The sequence below is a fragment of the Harpegnathos saltator genome, unplaced genomic scaffold (assembly GCF_003227715.2).
Source record: "Harpegnathos saltator strain DR-91 unplaced genomic scaffold, Hsal_v8.6 scaffold285, whole genome shotgun sequence".
In the NCBI taxonomy this organism is placed as follows: domain Eukaryota; kingdom Metazoa; phylum Arthropoda; class Insecta; order Hymenoptera; family Formicidae; genus Harpegnathos; species Harpegnathos saltator.
In genome coordinates this window covers 222,608-242,330 of record NW_020230078.1, presented here as the reverse complement: position 1 = coordinate 242,330, position 19,723 = coordinate 222,608, and the positions used below count along the sequence as shown (strand labels likewise).

Here is a 19,723-nt window from a genome sequence, read left to right as displayed (position 1 = left end):
GACGGCTACGCGAAATTACTCCCGCGCTGTAACGCTAACCCTCCCTGCGGCTATGTAATTCGCCACGCGCGTCGCATATACCGTCGAATTTTGACAATTAGCGAACACTTCTCAACTTAACTGATTTTCCTCAGGTGTTTCCCCTACGGCGGAAGAGAACTCGACGTGCGCGCGACGAATAAGACGACCGCGTAATTATCACGTGCACGACCGACAGCGGAAAATACATCGTCGCATTTAGAGATCGTCGCTGAAGAGATAGATTTGACATAATACGATTTGGATGCTCTTTTGTATTTTCACGAAAACAGTTAGTCCCGCTAAGTGACACTCACCCCGTTTACTAATAGTAGATCCAAAGGTCATGTGTCTCCGAAAACAATTTCGAGAGATGCTCCATGGCGAACCCCAAGTAAACCTAAACTACGAGATAAAACACACCCACACGTATACAACGAGAGAGAGGGAGAGAGAGAGAGAGAGAGAGAGAGAGAGAGAGAGAGAGAGAGAGAGAGAGGGAGAGAGAGACTGTTCTGTTCACAAACCACGGTGCAGAACAGCGTAAGGGCGGTTAATCGCACTTAACTTGGCCGACGCACCCTTGCTGACCACTCTCGGGGGTACACAGGATGTACCATAGAAAAGGAGCTTAAAACCGTTATTTCCGGGTTTTCCGGGTGCGCCCTGAAAACGTGAGATAACGTAATTTGCCGAAGACCTCGGCGATATTACGCTCGCCGTTTCCATTGTTGGCGTTATGCGAAGCACATGGAGGTGTGTGTTTAATTAGAAATTTCGCGTGACAATAGAACGGCCGATCGCAGGACCGGCAGGACGAGCCGGTGCGTTTAAAATCGTACGTGTGACACGCGGGGGTGTTTCACCGTATCAGCGGAATGCCATTATCTTATCAATATGCCGGCCAACATCACAAATCGCTTAAACCCAGAATCGCAAATTCCGCTCCTGGGGAATTCACACCGGCGATTAGCGAAATTTTCAGATCAACGTTCGCCTCGCGGCGACGGGAAATATTCTCGTTTCACACGCGGTCGGCGCTGAAAAATGCCATCGATTATTCGTCGCGAGTAAAATCCACGGCCGAAATTACCGACCGGTGAAAAACACCGGCGGACGACGGCGCGTCGATTGCGCTGAATATTAACGGACCGTCGGTGGGCGCAAATAACGGCCGGGAAATACCGGCGACAGTTGCCGCTCATGTTTGCGAGTGTGGCGACGCGTCTTTAACAAATTCTCCAGTTGGGAGAAGGGAAAAATCAGAGTCCCGCGCGCGTGCCCGTGTCCCTCCGTGGAATTCCACGGAACCTCACGGACGCCGAGTACGACCAGGAATCTCGTCAGGGTCAAAGGTTATCAGCAAAGGGCCGCGTGATGCAGTTTGTATGCGCTCCTCGGAACGGCACCCAAGGGAACACGTGATCCCTCCGCCGGCATCTACGAGGGCTTTGTCGTCCGATGGAAATTCCCAATAGAGACGGTCACGCATAAAGCGCGCGCGCGCGACGAGGAAATCAAATGAAATAATTGAGGCGACATGCGCGCGCGCATCGCAAAACAAATTTTGCGTGACGAATGATTTTTTCCACAGCAAAAATCATTCCTTTGTCCAGCTGGACGAGCAATTTCTTCATACACGCGCGCGCGCGCGCGTATTTACGTTTTATACACGCGGCGTATGCTGCAGAATATTAACGCAGATTGCATAAAATAGGACAAACAATGGCGCGCGGTCGCGCAAGCTCTTCAGGTAAACTGCGAGGACTATCCTGTAACTTTCCGTGTTACAGCCGCACTAAGGAAGTTCGCGTCACGCCATAATAACCCATTATGGCAGTGTCATAAAGACAATACGTTGCCGGTTAGCTCGCGCGTTACTCGCGGATGCTAAAGTTTTTGCCGGATCGATGCGACACGGCGACGCGATGATTTTGCGCGAAACGACGCGAGCTATTGTCTCGCGCACTCGACTCGCACCTCTCTCTCTCTCTCTCTCTCTCTCCCCCCCCTCCCCCTCCCTTTTCCCTCTCGACGGGCAATTCGCATTTTGCCGCCTTAGCCGGCTTCTTCCAAGTGCAGCCGATTCGGTTATATTCAATCTAAAAGTGCATTATGCCGCGCCGATGCCTCTTGCCTGTGGAACTGCGACGCCGTGTAAGTGGGCTGCGCAGGATCGGTCGTATCCACTGCGAGCGTAGCCAGGGAGTTTCCTTTAGCCCCCGGTGTCTCGTCAAATATTGAAGACTACTGATTCGGAAACCGAAGGAGAGAGCTACGGCGACGCGACACCGCGTCGGCCGAGAGGAGAAAGAGAGCTAGGGGAGAGTTGCGACGCGCACAGTTGTGTTCCGTATTCTCCGCAGCGCGGAGTCGCTCGGGCGCAAGAAATCTCGCACGATTGCGCCCTCAAAACAAACGCGCAAACAAACGCGCCCGAAAAATTCTCAAGCGTGTTATCTCTCCCGTCTCGTGCGAAAGCGTCGTTTCTACTTCTGACGAGTCCGCATTCCGGCGCGGCGGGGGGAACCGTCGAAATTAAATACCGTATTTGTATGTACGCGGAGACAGTAAAAACGCGCGCGCGCGCGCGCGCGCACACATATCGACGGCGTAAATAAATGAAAACAAACGCGCAACACTGTTTTGCTTTTGAAGCGGACAAATAAAGATCCGGTAGCATAAAGTAATGTTTAAATTTTACAGCGATGAGATCGCGGTAGACTATCACGCGCGCACCGTTGTGATAAAACCTGCAGGATATCTCGTTATCATGCGGAATACAAGTATGACGCGGCTGCATTAATCTCTCTCGAGAATTCATTTTGCGCTTCAACGTGCTCTCCTTCCCACAGCGCGTCAGTATTACATTGAGCTGAATAAGACGAGCCGTTCAATTAAAAATTTCCACCGAGTTATTGGGTTAAGGTTGAAACGTCCTTCGAGGCATCTCCCCGCTTGACATGTCCGATACCTTTCTCTCTCCTCCTCCTCCTCCTCCTCCTCCTCCTCTTTCTCTCGGCCATCGCTTTTCGATACCTCCGCATCCTATGCATATTCATTGATTTACCGAACACGCGCGGACGCGAATTCAATCGACGCTTTATGCGAAAATGTAATTCGCACGACCTCAAACCGAATAGATCAGACAAAAAATAGATCGCGAGCGTAAACTCCATTACCGCGCGTTAATCTTGATGGCAAAACGCGGAGAGCCTAAATTCCGGCCGTGATGCAAATTTATTCGCGCTCGCATAGCCGAGAGCATCGTGAGAGAGGAGCGTTTTTCTCTCTCTCCTTTCCCCTCCTCTCTCTCTCTCTCTCTCTCTCTCTCTCTCTCTCTCTCTCTCTCTCTCTCTCGGCATTTCCACCGCACACCGACTGTGGAAAAAAACGCGCTAGTTTCCCCGATTTACCTCGCGGCTCGGGGTTATCCGGATTTGCTTTCAGTCTCTGCCGCTTATCGCACCAGAAGCTAGGCCATTTTTTTCTTCATCCTCCATCCGCCAATTTCCCTCGCCCTTCGTATCTGGGCGAGTGTTCTTTCCATCATCCATCTACGTCTCTCGTTCCGGTAACAGCGAGCCGCTCGCGATCGGCGATAAAACCGCGCGAAGAATCGCGCGATACCGCGCACGCGACTGCTAACGGCAAGCAACGACTATTTACGACGAAAGACGGACCGGGGGAGAGAGGAGAGAGAGAGAGAGAGAGAGAGAGAGAGAAAAAGTAGCTTCGCGTAACAACGAAAATTACAAGTTGCCACGGACAGAAATTGCGGAAGGAAGAGCCGGGCGCAAGATCGCGGACGCGAAATCAGGGAATAAAGGGCGGTTAAACCCAATTTCCGTATTTCCGTGCACCGCCACGGCGATCATGTGCGTCATGTGCCATTACGAAGAGCGCTATTCTTCCGAAGCAACGGCAAGGCAAGGCACCGCGTGTCGTCGCTATCGCAGTTACAGCCAACGTCTCTCGACTGCTAGCGGCCAGGACACTGCGGAATCCGTCGTGAACAATTTCCCGCTACGTAAAGACGTCACGCAACGCGCGATGCGTTGACGTGTATTTTATACCGCGCACCCGTATATATATATATGATATATATCTTTCTCTCATCTTCGCCCAGCCGGCGGGTCTTCAGGAGGGAAACCGACGTCACCGTAATGAAATCCCATGGAAGCGGGAATGATAAGCTCCAGCCATCGCGGTCGCGACGGTCGGACGTCGTGGACGAATACGATTGATTTCTCGGCTCGCGGAATATTTCATTTCCCCAAATGAAAGAGCGATTCGCACGGTCGGCAGAATGATCGCGGCCGATTAACGCGACTTGGCTACATCGGGTGGGACGAGGACGGGGAGGGGAGAAGGGGGACGCTCACAAAGGTAGCGGCGGCGGCGGCCGCTTTATTAAACGGATCAGAAATACGCATTTCGCCGATGGAACAATCGATACTCCGCCACGCATACGCTACTCTTTGCCATCGCGAAATGAATCCATCTGTGCCGAGAGGCAATCGTTACCGGCAATAAGCCGGCTCGTTATCGGCGCAGCGCGTCGCGCGCGCGGGGGGGGGGCTGGGGAGTGGGGGAGGGAAGAACGACGGGGTATTACCATAAGGCCGACGAAATTCATTGTGCCCGGGCGTTCTTCTGTTCTATTAGCGATTTCAGATTGTCGCTCGCTGTCAGCCGACTTCTTCATCGCGTACAAGAGAACTCCATTAGTCGTCGCGCGCCGTGAAGCAGCACTTACGATTATGTAGAAAATGAGTCCCCCCTCCCCCTCTCCCCTCGCCCCGGCCGCCGCTTTTACCGCGACTCGATCCAGCATCCTTCGTCGTTCCTCATTTTTTTCCCTCCGCCGTTCGGTGACGGGCGGGGGAAGGGGCAGGGGGGGGGGAGTATCAATAATGCACCGAGATTATATCCCCATTAGCGCGCGACGAGAGGACTGATTCTCCGCGAACGGGTCAAAGAAGCAGTCGATAAATTATTGCCGAGCAAGACGCGAGAGAGCGGGGAGAGTCGATGGGAGAGCACGAGCGAGATCTGGGCGTGTCGTGTGCCGCTTGATATCACGAGAAGAGCGTTCAATCAAAGGGCACAGAGTGCCGCGCGATTTCTCCGCGCTTGAAACCTCGCGAGCGAGCGAGAGAGCGAGCCCCGGGCCCGCTTCCGACGCGAGCGGCGGAAGATCAATCACGCCCGCGACGCGTTTCGAGATCGACGCGGATCTAAGAATTAAGATATAATCCGCACGGCAACAGACGGGCTTTAATCGGGATAATCGCGTTCGCGACGCGCACGAGTGGCGCTCCCCGGCCGCGATTAATTACAACGCCGAGCGCGTCCTTACAAACGGCCAAAGTTTCGATTTCATTTAGGCGAGTCGTACGCTGCCTGTCTGCTTCTCCTTCACCTTCTCCCCTCTCTCTTTTCCCTGCTCCGTCGAGATAAATGATATCGGACGGCTTTACGAACTCTCTGGCCGGTCGTCGCGCCGAACTCTCTCTCTCTCTCTCTCTCTCTCTCTCTCTCCCTCTCTCTCTCTCTCTCTCTCTCTCTCTCTCTCAGCCGATTCTTCGCAAGGAGTCTCCGAAGAGTAAGTTAAATTGCTCGCCGGAGTGCCTGCTTGGTCAGTGGCCATCGAAACTATAAACAACTATAAATAACTATGAACGAGCGCGTGTGTGCGCGCCGGCAGGCGGCCGGGCGACGCGTTTTACGATCCAGCATGGAAAATCTTTTACGAGGAGCCAGTTAAAACCGCATGGGGTTGAGCGCGCGCCCTCGCAGTTTCGCTCCATCGTCCGATATTTCAGTCGTGAGCGCGCGGGCGTGCGACACGGAAAGGTGCGGATTATGGATTGTAAATGTTACGCGAATTTATTTGTCGCCTAGCAGTAAGACTCGCTGCGCGCTCGCGGAACGAGCGTTCGCAGAAATTCGATGCGGGGGGTAGTGGCGCGCACTTAAGCGCCAGTCTCGCTCTGACTTATACGAGCACTTCGATGTGTATATGTGTGTGTGTGTGTGTGTGTGTGTGTGTGTGTACACGCGCGAATAATGAGATGTGAACGAGGCGATTTGCTCCGTCGGCTCTCGCCGCTTTCGTTTTCGGATTATTCTCATTCGCGGGGGCTTTCCTCTTTTACTTCACGCCCGCCGTCTCCGGCGACGAAAAAGCGACTTTCGCGAACTTCCCGCGCGGCGGGGCGCCCACCCGTCCCAGCGCACGTTCGTGTAAACACGGCGGCGGAGAATTTGCGGAACTAATGAATTTCGGGCGGAAGATGGCCGCAATCTTCCGAGGGATCAGCCCGCTCGGCAAAGCGAACGCGGCACAGATAACGGAGAGCAGCCGCGTCTCCCCCCTGCCGTGAACACGGTTTTTAATTCACGACGACGCCGCCGGCCAATTGGGCGAAGTCGTGTGCCGCCAATTTCGGTTATCTGGTCGCGGCAGTCTGTGAGTTCTCCGGGATCGTATAATGGGACCCGTGTTTTCTTACGTTGCAACGTACAAAATGCTGAATCGCTACCGACGGAGCTTATCGCGCTGATGAGGCGAACACAGACCGTACGCAGTCCCCCGCTGACCCCCGAAGAGGATTCCCATGCGCCCGCAGATTGGCCCGAAATAAATTCGCCGATCGGGAGATCGAATTCGCGATTCGCGCAGCCAGATGCATCGTCGAGTGCTCGTCTCTCATCATTCGAAGCGTCACGCGCACGTAACGGCCCAACGACACAAGACACACTTTATTCCGGAACGTCCGGATGAGAATATAACCAAGTCCATCTTACCGTAGAAGTAAGAAATTTGGAAAAGTGACGGAGAGAGAAAGTTTATCTGGATGACATTCGTGTGAATATTACGGCATCATGTAGCATTTATATTCACGCAATGCTACTTACTCGCGTTACGCGAATGTGCGTTGATTACTTGAAGGCCGATATGATGAAACAATTGATTATCAGGGGAACGTTCCACACGAGACGAGACGAGCGGCTTGGGAAGCCGCGGCGGAAATCAAAATCGCGGCGCTGTATTAACGGACAATCATTTCTGAAAGAATACGACTTTGCAAACATTTGCACGGCCGGCGAGCAGTCGGCAGGCTTCCCTCGTTCCTCGTTAACGAGACATCCCTATTCCGTATACGCGCGATACGGATTTGGCCGCCCACGCGTTTCAGCCACCACCATCACCACCACCGCCCCGCCGTCCCCGCCGCCGCTGCCGCCGCCGCCGCCGTCAACCCCTCTCGCACTCGTAATACTCGCTCGGTCTCTCTACACGCCGGGAAGGGGGAAACGCCGGGAGGAAAAAGGGAAACGCGGGCTGTCGGCGTCCCCGCCGACTCGACACAATAGGACACGCACAATGCGACGTCGGGTAAGGGATTGCGTGAAGGGCGGCGGGCTGCGAAAAACCAGAAGGAAGGGGTGCGCACCCTCTCGGCACGGGTGCTCGTGACGCAACGACGCTACGCAATTCGCCAATGTTTTCGACGAGGCTTGACCCACGCGCGAGCTTGCCTCTCGTGCACTAATAAATAATAAACGGTGGTTGAGGGAGGCGTTTTCTCCGAGCGCGCCTCCATTGACTGAATTCGAGGGGATGCGAGGCGACGGCGGCTGCAGGAGAAAGTGGATTTCGCGCGCTACAGCGGAATCGCGTTGATGAGAGAGGAGAAAAGAGAGAGAGAGAGAGAGAGAGAGAGGAAGGGAGAGAAATCTCCCTCTCTCTCTCTCTCTCTCTCTCTCTTTCGAGGCCCCTTAAATCGATATCGCGTTGAAATGATTGAACATAGGTCGCATTAATCTGTTGGTGGTAGTCAAGGGTGCTCCAACTCGACGGGAGAAAAATAATACTCCGCGGCTTTCGACGAGAGATACTCTCCGGCTCACAGCCGCGGAAGCGACGGCTTATCTTAACTTGGCGCCTTGAATCTCAGCGGTTGTTTCAGGGGACATTTGTCTAACGAACGGATACACTTCATACTTCGCTCTCTCGCGGCGATCTCATCGATGTCGCTCGCGCGCGCGCGCCCGACATCGACGCGATAACGAAGTCGCTTCGCCTGCGGAGCATTCTCGCGCGTTCCGCAGCGTTATTACTCGGAAAATTGTCAGGAACGTGCCCCGGCCGTAAGCGTACCGGAGATGTTGTTCTACGCCGATGTTTGATTTTCGTCGCTGAATTAACCGCGCGCGCGCGATTCGCGTCAGCTCGTCCGACCGTTATCCATCGCGTTATTATGACAGCGGCCCGTGTCCTCCGCGTGTATTGATAACGGAGGTCTTCCGCGACCCTAACGTGTGTGACGTCGTCGGATCGATATGCCCTCCTGCCATCGACTGTTCCGAGAGCTGCTGCTGCTGCTGCTGCTGCTGCTGCTACTGCTGCCGGCGGATTCCAGCGGAAATGACTGCTCCTCGTGCGTGTTCCGGTATTCAGGCAACCGCGCTGTAAGATTTATCGCGGATTCTCGTGCCGCGATCTCGTTGCCGAAACCAGCCGGGGATCTATGGGCGAACCGCGCCGCTCGCGAGCACCGATCCCGCAAACTGCAACCTCGCGCTGCACCCTCGTCACGCTCCATTGAAAGCCGCCCCGACAATGGGGATTATATTGTTAATTAAAGCAGACCCGCCGGTGGATCAAACGTTAGCGATATGGTCGTTGTTCCTTTCGCGCGTGGCACACGCCACCGCGATTCCACCGAATGGCCGTAAAATTCGCGAGCGCGTGCCGAACGGGTAGAGCCTCGGCAAAACAGTTCGAATCTCTGTCTATCTATCTTCTCCCTTCCTTTCTCTCTCTCTCTCTCTCTCTCTCTCTCTCTCTACCCTCTGATGCAAACTACCAAGCTCTTAAGTAATACGGAGTGTCGCGTTAATTCGATCGGATCCGCGAGCAGAGCGAGCGTGTTAAGATTCTGCTGCAGTTACACAGAGCCGTTCTCGCGGCGAGATGAAGAGCGGGAGTCCCCGACGTGCGAGTACCGCGACGGCGTAAATTAACGTCAATTATAATGTAAATTAATGCCAACATGATTGACACGAGCGCCGTAACGATTTCCGATAGGCGGAACTTTCGGGTCGCGAGCCGCTTTAATAAAGATCCGACGGATAAGAAAGTAAATTAGTTGAGTAGAGAACCCCACTCCGGCAAGAGAATGGAACAATTCCGAGTGATGTCGGGGCGCGGCATCCGTACCTTCCCCCTTCTCGGGCCCCCGCGCGGCACCGGAATTGCTCGTCTTAAAATCGGACGAAGGTGCGATGAGCTTCCGTCCTTCCGTACTTCCAGTAGTTCTTGCGACTGATTAATAGACCCACCTACGAGGCTGAGCCCGAAGATACGAGTGGTATGGGAGAAAAGCAAGTATAAATCAAACCCCCTTCCCCCTTGCTGCCTAGATGAAATTTTTCATCTTCGCGTGACGTCCGAGTGGTTATTCTTATTTCTGCATCATTTATTCGTACTGAATTTAATACACTTTTTAATATCTGGCGAATACGATACACCGATGACATTCTGATGAAAATATTATTAAAAAAGAGACTTTGTCGTCTTATTTACTCGTATTAATCTTTAATAAATTATTTAATATTCTTACGTCGCGCATATTTTAATAATTCTTAATCGAGTGCTTTTCTCCTCACTTTTCTTCTCTTTTTCTTCTCTTATCAGTCTGCACTTATCATTGTATCTCGAGATTCGTCATTGACCCTTCAAGTTCAACTTGGGATAACAAATCTCGGCTTTGGGATAACAGAGGAATTAACGCTCTGCCTGGCGTTTCAATTAAAAACGCCAACGAGAGAGCCTACACTCGCGAAATAATCTATGATTAATATTAAAATGAGGAATTCTTCAACACCCCGTATGCACGATATCAGCAGCGAAGTGGTGGAATAAGCGTGATCACCATCGGGTGCTTCCCGTTTGAAATGGAGATTCTATGATTTTCTCTTTCATCCCTCGTTGGCAACTCGCATAAAATGCTGAATTGGCGCCATTCGCGCGTCCAATTTATTATCCGCCATCGTCCAACGAGTTTCAACCGCAGGCGGTCTCTCCTTCTCTATCAATCGCGGGTCAGATTTTCAAACTCGAAGCTTTCCGTCCGCAACCCCCCCCCCCTCTCTCCCGCCTTTCCACCTTCACATAAGCGGACTCGACCAACATCGAATTCACCTACGTATTCCACGGCGCTATCAGCGATGGGAATAGGGTATTTGGAGATCGTTTGTCATTGCGCCGGTATTATGTGATCGCCGCAAAATCTATGGCCGGGAAAAAATGTGCTGAATTTTAAACGTACCATATTTATCAACGACCGCAGCATTCGCACGACGCTCCCTCGTTTTATTTGGAATATACGTAGTTCGGTCACCGCGAATCTTAATCGCGACGTCTCATGGCTTTGTCGTTTTCGTAGGGAATCCGTGGAGAATAAACCATCACTTTTTTTAAATAGTAAAATAAATAAATAAATCATCTCATGAACATACAATTTTTATCAAAAAAACAAAAAACTCTCGAGTTCGGTATTCCGATAAGTAATTTCCGACAGATTAATGTTGAAAATTTTGTTTATTGATAAGCTTCTCGTTCTCGCAGAGAAATATCATCCATGGAAAACAAATTACCGCTAGAAAAATGACGTAGTAAATAAATAAATAAATAAATAAATAAATAAATGTTCTGGAAAACATGCGATCGCTATCGAAAAATAAACTACTTCTCGAGCTCGATATTTCAGTAAATAGTATCCAAAATAACGACGCTTGAAAATATTAATGCTTGAAATGCTTGAAAATATAAATGCTACATGCGGATCACCCTGTATACGTAATATCGCGATTACATGATTTTACGAGTTTCTCCCGGCCTTCGTAGTTAGTCACCCAGTTATTTCTCTCCCCGGCTGCGGAGAATCGCCCGAACGTGTCAAGAATCTTGCTGTGCGAAGCCGCGTTACGGCGACGCGTTAGTAACAACATTCCAAGTAGTAAAAACAACGGGATAATATCCGAAAACTCGGATTTTCTTGCCCGGCAAATCCCTGGCAGTATAAGCTCGCCTAGCGCACTCCCGGGGGCGGCCGGGTTTCCGTAAAGCTCCGAAACACTAAAAGGAACTCCGTTATTTTCAAAGTTTTAATGCTCGGTCCAGATCCTCCGCCAGTGCGCTCTTAGCCCCCTCCCCCTCCCTCCATTCTCTCTCTCTCTCTGTCTCGCGACTCCCGTTTCTCTTCTCTTCCCTTCTCTTTTCTCCTCTAGCGAGCTTTCCGTCTCCTAGGAGAAGTGTCACGAGGAAGCGCGCAAGATAAATAAAGAGCGAAAGGAAGAGACACAGGACAGAGGGGCAGGGGAGAGACATCCTCGACGATAATACGTACAAAGTAACCGAAGAACGCCGCCACATTCGCTATCCGTATTTCTTTCGACTTTTCCCGAGTGCGAGTCTAACGGTGTCGCTTCCGGTAACGCGGAAACTCATTTTCCGCATCGGCGATCCTCGAAATTGTCGCGATGCGTAGAGCAGACGAGACGGACAACTAACTACCCCCGCGCCCGCGCATTTTTAGCGCGACGACTCTGAGCCGTTTTGCGTTACCCTCCTCCTCACCCCCCCGGCGACAGTTCATAAAAATTCATGAAACGAGTTTTTATGCATCGGTCCGAGGTCCATCGCGGAATTTCGACGGACGTTCGTGTTGTATAAAAGAGAGAGAGAGAGAGAGGGGGGGGGGAGAGGGAAAGAGGGAGAGAGAGAGAGAGGGAGAGAGAGAGAGAGGGAGAGAGAGGAGAGAGAGAGAGAGAGAAAAAGAGAGACAACAGAACCGCTGCCTTTAGTCGTAGAATTATACAGCGTTCCGGCTGTCGTTTTTATCTACCTATTGTCAAAGTTATTTAAATATTTGGCCCCGTAATGCGCGCGCAACTACTATTACATCTAATTTAAAATATGTACCGATATATTACACGATATAAAAAGTTTCCCACGTAATAATTTAATTTTTACAAACAAAAGTGTGACGCGCGCGCGTGCAAAAGTTGTATAAAAACATTCGTGAAATGTGTCCGAAAAATAACAAAGAGAATACGTCTACGCGGACGTATATATCTGCACGTATATATATATCCACTAGCGATCAACTTGTAATGAACTTACGAGTTTCTTTAACTAAGCGAAGATAAATGGAAGCGGGTGCGCTTCTCCGCCTCTCTTTAATTTTCAAGAAGATTTGCTAAGAGCGCAAAAGTGAAGGCTACTCGTCATAAATCGCGGTGATATTCCGTCCCTGGCTGCGCGCACTTATATATCACGCGTGTTCTGTAAATTCTGGTAATGCCGCCGAGGAACCGTTAGTCAAATCGAATCTGATCGTGTTCCTTTCGCAGCCGCCACGGCGACCTCAGGGCGTTGTTACTCTTGTCGCGGATCGCGTCTTATCGATATCTCTGACCCTGACGATAAATCGAGAACAAGGATCGCGCGCCCGTCCTCCTTCCTTCCTTCCCCCGCTGACTGAAACTCCGACGCGGCGTGCGAGCACTAAATCAGCGCGGAGAGCCATTAAAAGGAAAAAAGAAGAAGGAAGGAGAGAGAAGAAGAGGAAGAAAAAAGAGCATATCGCGAACCTCGCGAAGAATTACGCGTTGGCACACATGTGTCCTGAAAAGTGTTTTGTCGTAAAAGAAGAAAAAAGAGGGAGAAAAAATATTTTTCGATGCAAACAACATGTACATTCAATTCTTGACTCCTCTGTGTGCGATTCGAATTATCGAAAAATTTTATACGTACTTTTTCCTCTTCACATTTCTGATGCTCCTCCTATTCGAGAATCTATCGTTTTAAATGAGCGAACGAGATGTGTATTTCGCGTTAATGAAAGTATATTAAAGCTTGAATAAACGCAAAATTATAACTCTCCGGCTGTTCTTTTTTGCGTGCAGATTCCGTATAAAATTCACATTCGTTGCGATACGCCGCGATATATTCGACGAAAAATTAAAACTAATTCTATATCTCTCGTTCTCTTCCCTTTTAGATTACATTTTTTAATATTCAGTTTGAACACGGCGGATGTTTTCCAGCGTGCTCTCTTCACTCGTCAAACATTTTGAACATGTTCTTCACCATCTACCAGGCAAAATTCCGTTAAAAACAAGAACAAAGAAAGCCTCTATATATTGCCGAACATCTAATTATTATCTCTCGTATCTAGAGCTCTTTGCTGAAACACGCTTTCATCTTCTCGCCGGCTGAGACATAACACAAAGACACGCGTGATGAAATTCCTACATTATGTGAGCCGCTTTGTTTCGTGTTACTTTTTCTATCGTGTTTCGCCTACACGGTTTTATTGAGCGCGATGCATGTCAAGTAAAAACACGCCACATTGGGCGGTTCTCCTCCGCGTAGCGGGAGGAAGCGTCAGTGTCGGTCACTGCTAAATATAAAATATTATAGTACAATTGCATTCCTATGCGGCGCGCGTTAACGATATTAATGCATTGATGAAATGTCCCTTCTGCAAATGCGCACGATAACACTCAGCGAGATGTTAAAGTAACATCGAGAAAATTACGCCGGCCATTGTCCCGAATGAAACAACGGTTACGCGAATGAAAGCGCGACGCGGAAAATCTGCTACTTTTTCTTCTGAGATTTTCTTCCGAGGTGCTTTCACAGAGCGCCGTTTTGCGCCGGCCGTAACAAAATTTCTTGTCGCAAGGTGCCGGCACGTTAAGGTTGGGAGGGCCTGACTTTATAAGCGACCGCACGAGGCCAGTGGCGCGAGTGGAGAAGGAACACGCAGAGGAACAATTAGCAAGTTTTTAATATTTATTTGTGCCGCACGCGCACACTGACGCAGTGCATTTTTCGTCCCCAAAAAGAGAAACACAAAAGAGAAAAAGAAAAGCAAAAGGAGGAGGGAAAATAGAGAAGGAATACGAGTTAATTTCATTAGCACCGGTTAAAACAACATTCGTGAGAACGACGACGTTAAGTACTTATTACACGCCGAGTATGTGAACGTAGACTATTAAAAACAAGGCAGATGCGCGAAAACGCTGACATGTATGTGTGTGCGTGAAGGCGTGCGCGGTGAAGAAGAATTCCACACTTCTCTCTCTACATGAAATAAAAGAAAAACAGAAATCATTTTCTCGATTGCGAGTGAACGCAGTAGGAGAGACGTAGGAAAGTGAATTGTCGCGGTAACCATCTTGAATGCCTCAGCGAGGCAAATTCCCCCTCACGTGGCCTTCATCTCGCGAAGAACAAAGAGATCTCTTAATCGAGCCTTCGCTTATTAATACCAAAGAAACGTTCGCGATATCCTCTCCGTTGCTTCGAGCCAACCTCGTTGTATCCAACGAATATTACGGGTGTCACGTGCGATTTCCGTCGAATTTAGCCTCATCATTATTATCATAAAAACGTAACCACACACACACACACACACACACCTCCTCCCATTGTCACGTGACGTGGGCCGCACAAAGCTATTATTCCCCTTGCTCTTCCCGTGTGCGCGCGCGCGCGTGTACTATATGTGTCGCGCGCGGCCACGCGCATGTGTAGACTTGTATTACATGGTGAAAGAGAATACATAATACACCGCGGCCCTGGGGCTTTATGTAATATCGCTACGATACGCTGCGAGCTGCTGAGAAGAATCGGGGGTAGGACGGAGGCGGAATAGCGGGAAGCGATGTGGAAGTCACGTAGGCCGCTTTGGTCCGACGATGACGGCGGCCGTTACTGCTGTTGCAGTCGTCGAGACATCGAATTATCGCGAAGTTTCCGACAGTGCCGGAATACGAATGAATCCGACGAAAACACGGTGCGTCGGGCAAATGGATGTCCAGGTGGAAAATAACTCGTAATCCCGAATGGGACAGCGCTCTATTCTGCCCCCCTCCTTCCCTCCCTTCCCTCTCTCTCTCTCTCTCTCTCTCTCTCTCTCTCTCTACATATATACACATATATATTTATCTCCCTTTATTCCGCTCAGCGGGATTCAATCGTTAATGGGCCACTGAAACTCTCTCGACGAGTGTTAACCTTTGACCGCTACACGATGGGCTTACACGGGTGATAAATGCACCACAGACGTTTAACTCGCGATTTCCAATATTTGCTGCACAACTTTGGAGCACCGTATTAGATCTCTCTAATGGATCGTCCGGCCGCGGCGTTGCCAAAACGCAGCGAAAGCATCGGGATATTTTTGCCAAAAATCGCTACTTCTGGAATCGGCGGCTGCATCCGAAAAGTTTTCACGGAATGTTCCAACTTTTCACCGTAACGTCCTCCTGAGGCACCGAGAAACTTCCCGAGACAAGTCTCAAACGAGAAGAGATCTCAAGGAAGAAATAACGAGTCGCACTGAGACCTGTTGGGTCTCAATGTAATATTCGACTTTTGGCAGAAGCGATGTTTCGATCATTTGGATTTTTGGTCAATCGACCGTCGAGTCGCACCACCGTTTTGCTCGCACGGATGTTAGAGGTTTTGGTGGAAGGGTCGACGGCAAATGCTATGTGACGTAACGCGTAATGCAATATGTAAGATATACATGTCTTGGTCTCGCCGAGATAGTTCATAAAATGACGTCGTATATACAGGATTGCTTCAACAGGCAGACGAGATCGAACGACGAAGGCGAGACGTGCTGCACATAAGCGTAACGTAACACGTCATGCGACATGACAACGAGTATACGTAGCTCAAAGGAAGGCAGAGGAGGCCGCGCGTGTGGGTGGAACGATTGGATTAATTTATCATGCGGCAGCGTTACCCAGGCTCGTAAGATCCATGGAGGAAGCGACGTTTCTATCGTTAAGCACAAAGTACGAGTGGTAAACGGGTAAAAGCGGAATGAAGCTTGGAGGAGCAATTGATGATTTAATTTTCCGCGATAGGTTTCGCTCGACATCGATAAAGCGCGCTCGACAGAATTCCGGGACGTTCGATGGTTTGACACTACGATACGTCTCGTGTATGGGGAAATTTCATTCCGCGATCTTCGAGTGTATCCGCACTGAATCCTCTGTACTCGAGTACAGTGTGTGGGTGGGTGTGTGCGTACGTCTACATATTAATATAATATAATATAATATAATATTACGGGAAAATGTATCAAACAAATAAAAGATATTTATTCGACGGCTACTGATAACATATTTATTCGCATCAACGTATTTACAAGAGAATATACATTTTTATATATTGGGAAATATTCTGTTTCAAATGAGAAAATACACATTCGTTCGAAGCAGTTTCTTCTTCATGTGAAAGCGATTGTTTGTTCCATGATAAATGAAAAGAAAAATGTACATCCATGCAAATATGTTACAAGTACCTACCGAAAAAATATTTTATATTTCTTCGAATAGAGAGAGCTTCCTCTTCGTGCGAAAGCGATTTTTTGTTTCATTTAAATGAAAAAAATGCACATCTATGCAAATATGTCACAAATATCTACCGAAAAAACATTTGCATGTATGGTACGTGTGTGTGTGTGTGTGTGTGTGTGTGTGTGAGGAAAGATTTGCTATTTTAATCGGCGTTTCAGCCGAAAGTGAAGAATCTCGCGCGCGTACTTTCGTCCGTAGCACGTAACTCCTTTCGAGTTACGTAAGCGCTCAGGCGTTTATGGTCATGCCGAATAACGATACACGCGAGAGAGAGACGACTGCCTCTCGAGCCGTTAATTCGTCGGGCAGCCTACGGGCTGCCCGACGAGCGATCGCTTGAAATTCCCGGCGTGTGATAGAAATGCTCAGCCGCGGCCAACGCTCGCTTGCGTATTCAGCATCTTGTCTTTTCGGTCATTCACATTTGCAGGAGCTTCTCTCAGGTCGCCTCATCCGGGTTCGCGGGTGCGTGTCGCGTGGCCATGCGTGCGGCAGAAACACGCGTTATCGTAATCTGCTTTCCGAGCGTATCGCGTCTCTCGCTGCCGACGCCATAACGTGGACGTGTAACGCGTTCCCGGCCTCGACTTTCTGCTCACGTAGGGGCGAAGGAAAAAGGGAGGAAAAAATGCGGGGCAAGAGAATTCGAGAGGAGACGCGGCTCTGGCCGCCGTGTGTCGCATTCGGCGCCTCACTCGCTGTCCCTTTTCCGAGATTGAAAATTCCGTTTCGCCGCCGACGCCAAAGTCGCCGCGCTGCCGCGTGCTCTCGACTCAAAATCCGGAAGGAACTGTTTACAAGTCCCGAGATTCTTGTCGCGACTGATCCCACGATAACGTTACATCACCGTCGATACTTATTCTTAGCACGTTACTCATAGCCTTGCAGGTCGTTACCCGGCGAGTGGCGAAATAGTTTTGGGCGAACGACTTTGCGAGATCGCGAGACCCGTCCCCTCTCGCCTCCTCCAGCCGAGAAGTCCGTTACGCGTCGCGCACAAGTGCGAGTTGTTCAATCGCGTGCGCTTAATTATTTATCGATAAATCGCGCGTACCGCGCGGCGACCGGCGATTATCTCGCCGATTTGGACGTTCCTCCGAGCGGGAAGTCGCGCGCGCGTGGGCGTGCATTCTCGCGGTGCCGTTTAATTGAAAGCCCGGCTGGATGACTTTCGGCCGTTACATCATTCGATTACGCGTATTAAAGTGACGGATCGGCGGCGGTAAACAACGCAACACACAACGCGGGAACGCGTACGCGAGCGTCGCGACGCAGTCCGGCCAATATTACATTTGATCTGATATCGCATTTCATCCAATTACAGCTGCACTCTAATTTACACCTCTCTCTCTCTCTCTCTCTCTCTCTCTCTCTCTCTCTCTCCCTCTCTCTGTGCCCTCTCGCCGGCTCAACAAAAAGCCGCCCTTGCGGCGGCCGCGAAATGAACTATCGATTTTGCATTAGCTATATAACGAGCGCGGCCGCGACGCCAGTTTCGCATTTCGTTACGGGATATAAATCGCCATCGGTCGCGGCCGAGAAGACTAGCGCCTGCGCGATCGATCGATCGATCGATTGATCGGTCGGCCGATCGACCGTCGATCGCGACGAATTAACACGCCGGATATGTCGCTCAATTGAACAGCGAAATTTAATTAATCATCTTCCGAGCCATCGACTCGAGATATAAATTCGGAATCGTCGGATGTTGATCCTCTCGTCTCTCATCAGTGAGGGATTTATGTTCCATTTACAAGCTCCCTTAACCGCTCGTTTTTTTCCTTCTCCTCAACAACCACTCGTCTCGACAAGAGTCGACCGGGGAAGAAAAGAGCTTAATTCCGTCGTCGTAAAAGGATCCCGAAGATAGAGCCATCTTCGATGGCCACCGTCGTGGATTACCGATAATCTGAAGATAATTAATATCCCGCTTCTTCTTATGCTAAAGGATGAAGCCACGATCTCGCATAGGATATAGGAGGAGCGTTAGCAATTTGCCGATCAGCGTGCCTAACGCGACGTGCGCGTTATACCATGCTCTTTTTCTCATATCTATTAACGCTCCTTGAGCTTTCATTGCACGTCGGTGAACTCCGCGAGATATCGTGTGGTCGACGACGCGGCGGAATTGGCAAGTTTCCTGCAAATTAAAGCGTATTCGACGGCGTGCCAAGTTTAGCCGGACGTGCGTGAGCAAACAGAGATAACTATGCCGATGCACGGCCAAAACGCGAGGGTCAGAGCAACGGTGGCGGGGCGGGGGGGGGGAAGAGAGAGAGAGAGAGAGAGTGAGTAAAAGGGAGAGAGGGATGGATAGAGCGACAGAGGGGGGAGAGAAAGAGAGAATTACACGCGTCGAGAGGGCCGAGAATGGACGGGAATCGTCGGTGAGATAATATTTATTATCCCACGGCGTCGTCGTTACCGTCGACGATTATATGCCAGTTAAAATCCGAAATTACGAGTCGCGCCCCTGCCCCCGCAACCTCGCCTCCACGCAGGAAAACAGAAACGGTATGCTGCCTAGTAGTAATGGAATGCGCAAAGTTAAATTGGTGCGAAAGCAGAACGAACGCTCATTTTTTTCACGGCGGACGCGTGCTCGCGCTCGCACGCAAAAAACAAAACCGCCGTTGGTTCGCATGAAAAACGTCGGGGGCGAAACGGCGTGTTTACTTTTCCGATAAATCGACACGTTGATTGGTACGTTGATTGATACACGGCGCGCGGTAGTTGGCTGACTTCAACGTCGGAATTCTTTGACGAGAGAGCCCGACGTTAATTTCTCGATGCTCGTTGCAGTCTCTCGTCCCGTCATAGCCCGACTTGATATCCGGGATTGAACGTCGCGACGGTCATTCAAATTTGCATATACACAGGTCGCGGCGTACACATACACACACGTAAACACGATATATACGTGCGAGGGGGATCTCCGTACAATCAGACTTGATAGCTCAAGTCGGAGCTGTTATCTCTCGCGCAGTTTCATCCGAAGTATACCACCTAAGTCTAAGTAACTTCACATACCTCGTCCTCGTGACTGCCAAATACTTCTGCCCCTCTGGCGCGCTGTCCTCGAGAAGAGACTGGGTCTGCAACGAAAAGCAACAGAGAATTATTTCACTTACTCTCGCACTTCTTTCTCAGCGCCATTCGTCAGTCGCCGGACGAGTGAGTAGTAACTCACCGCTCACCGTTGCTTTCGCCCGCGCGATTATTTCTCAATTAATAAAAGGGATTAAAC

General features: G+C 50.2%; 1 protein-coding gene across 3 annotated transcripts in view; it reads right to left on the bottom strand.

The window, feature by feature from the left end:
• Window positions 1–19,723, bottom strand: part of PH4alphaEFB (prolyl 4-hydroxylase subunit alpha-1) — an 88,326-nt gene that overhangs the window by 41,408 nt on the left and 27,195 nt on the right. For all 3 annotated transcript variants that reach the window (XM_019845681.2, XM_019845683.2, XM_025299567.1), the window contains exon 2: window positions 19,507–19,571. Coding sequence is in view for 1 of the 3 variants with exons in the window: in XM_025299567.1 (XP_025155352.1) it covers window positions 19,507–19,571 (65 nt within the window). In the remaining 2 variants the exon portion in view is untranslated. The remainder of the gene's footprint in view (window positions 1–19,506; window positions 19,572–19,723) is intronic.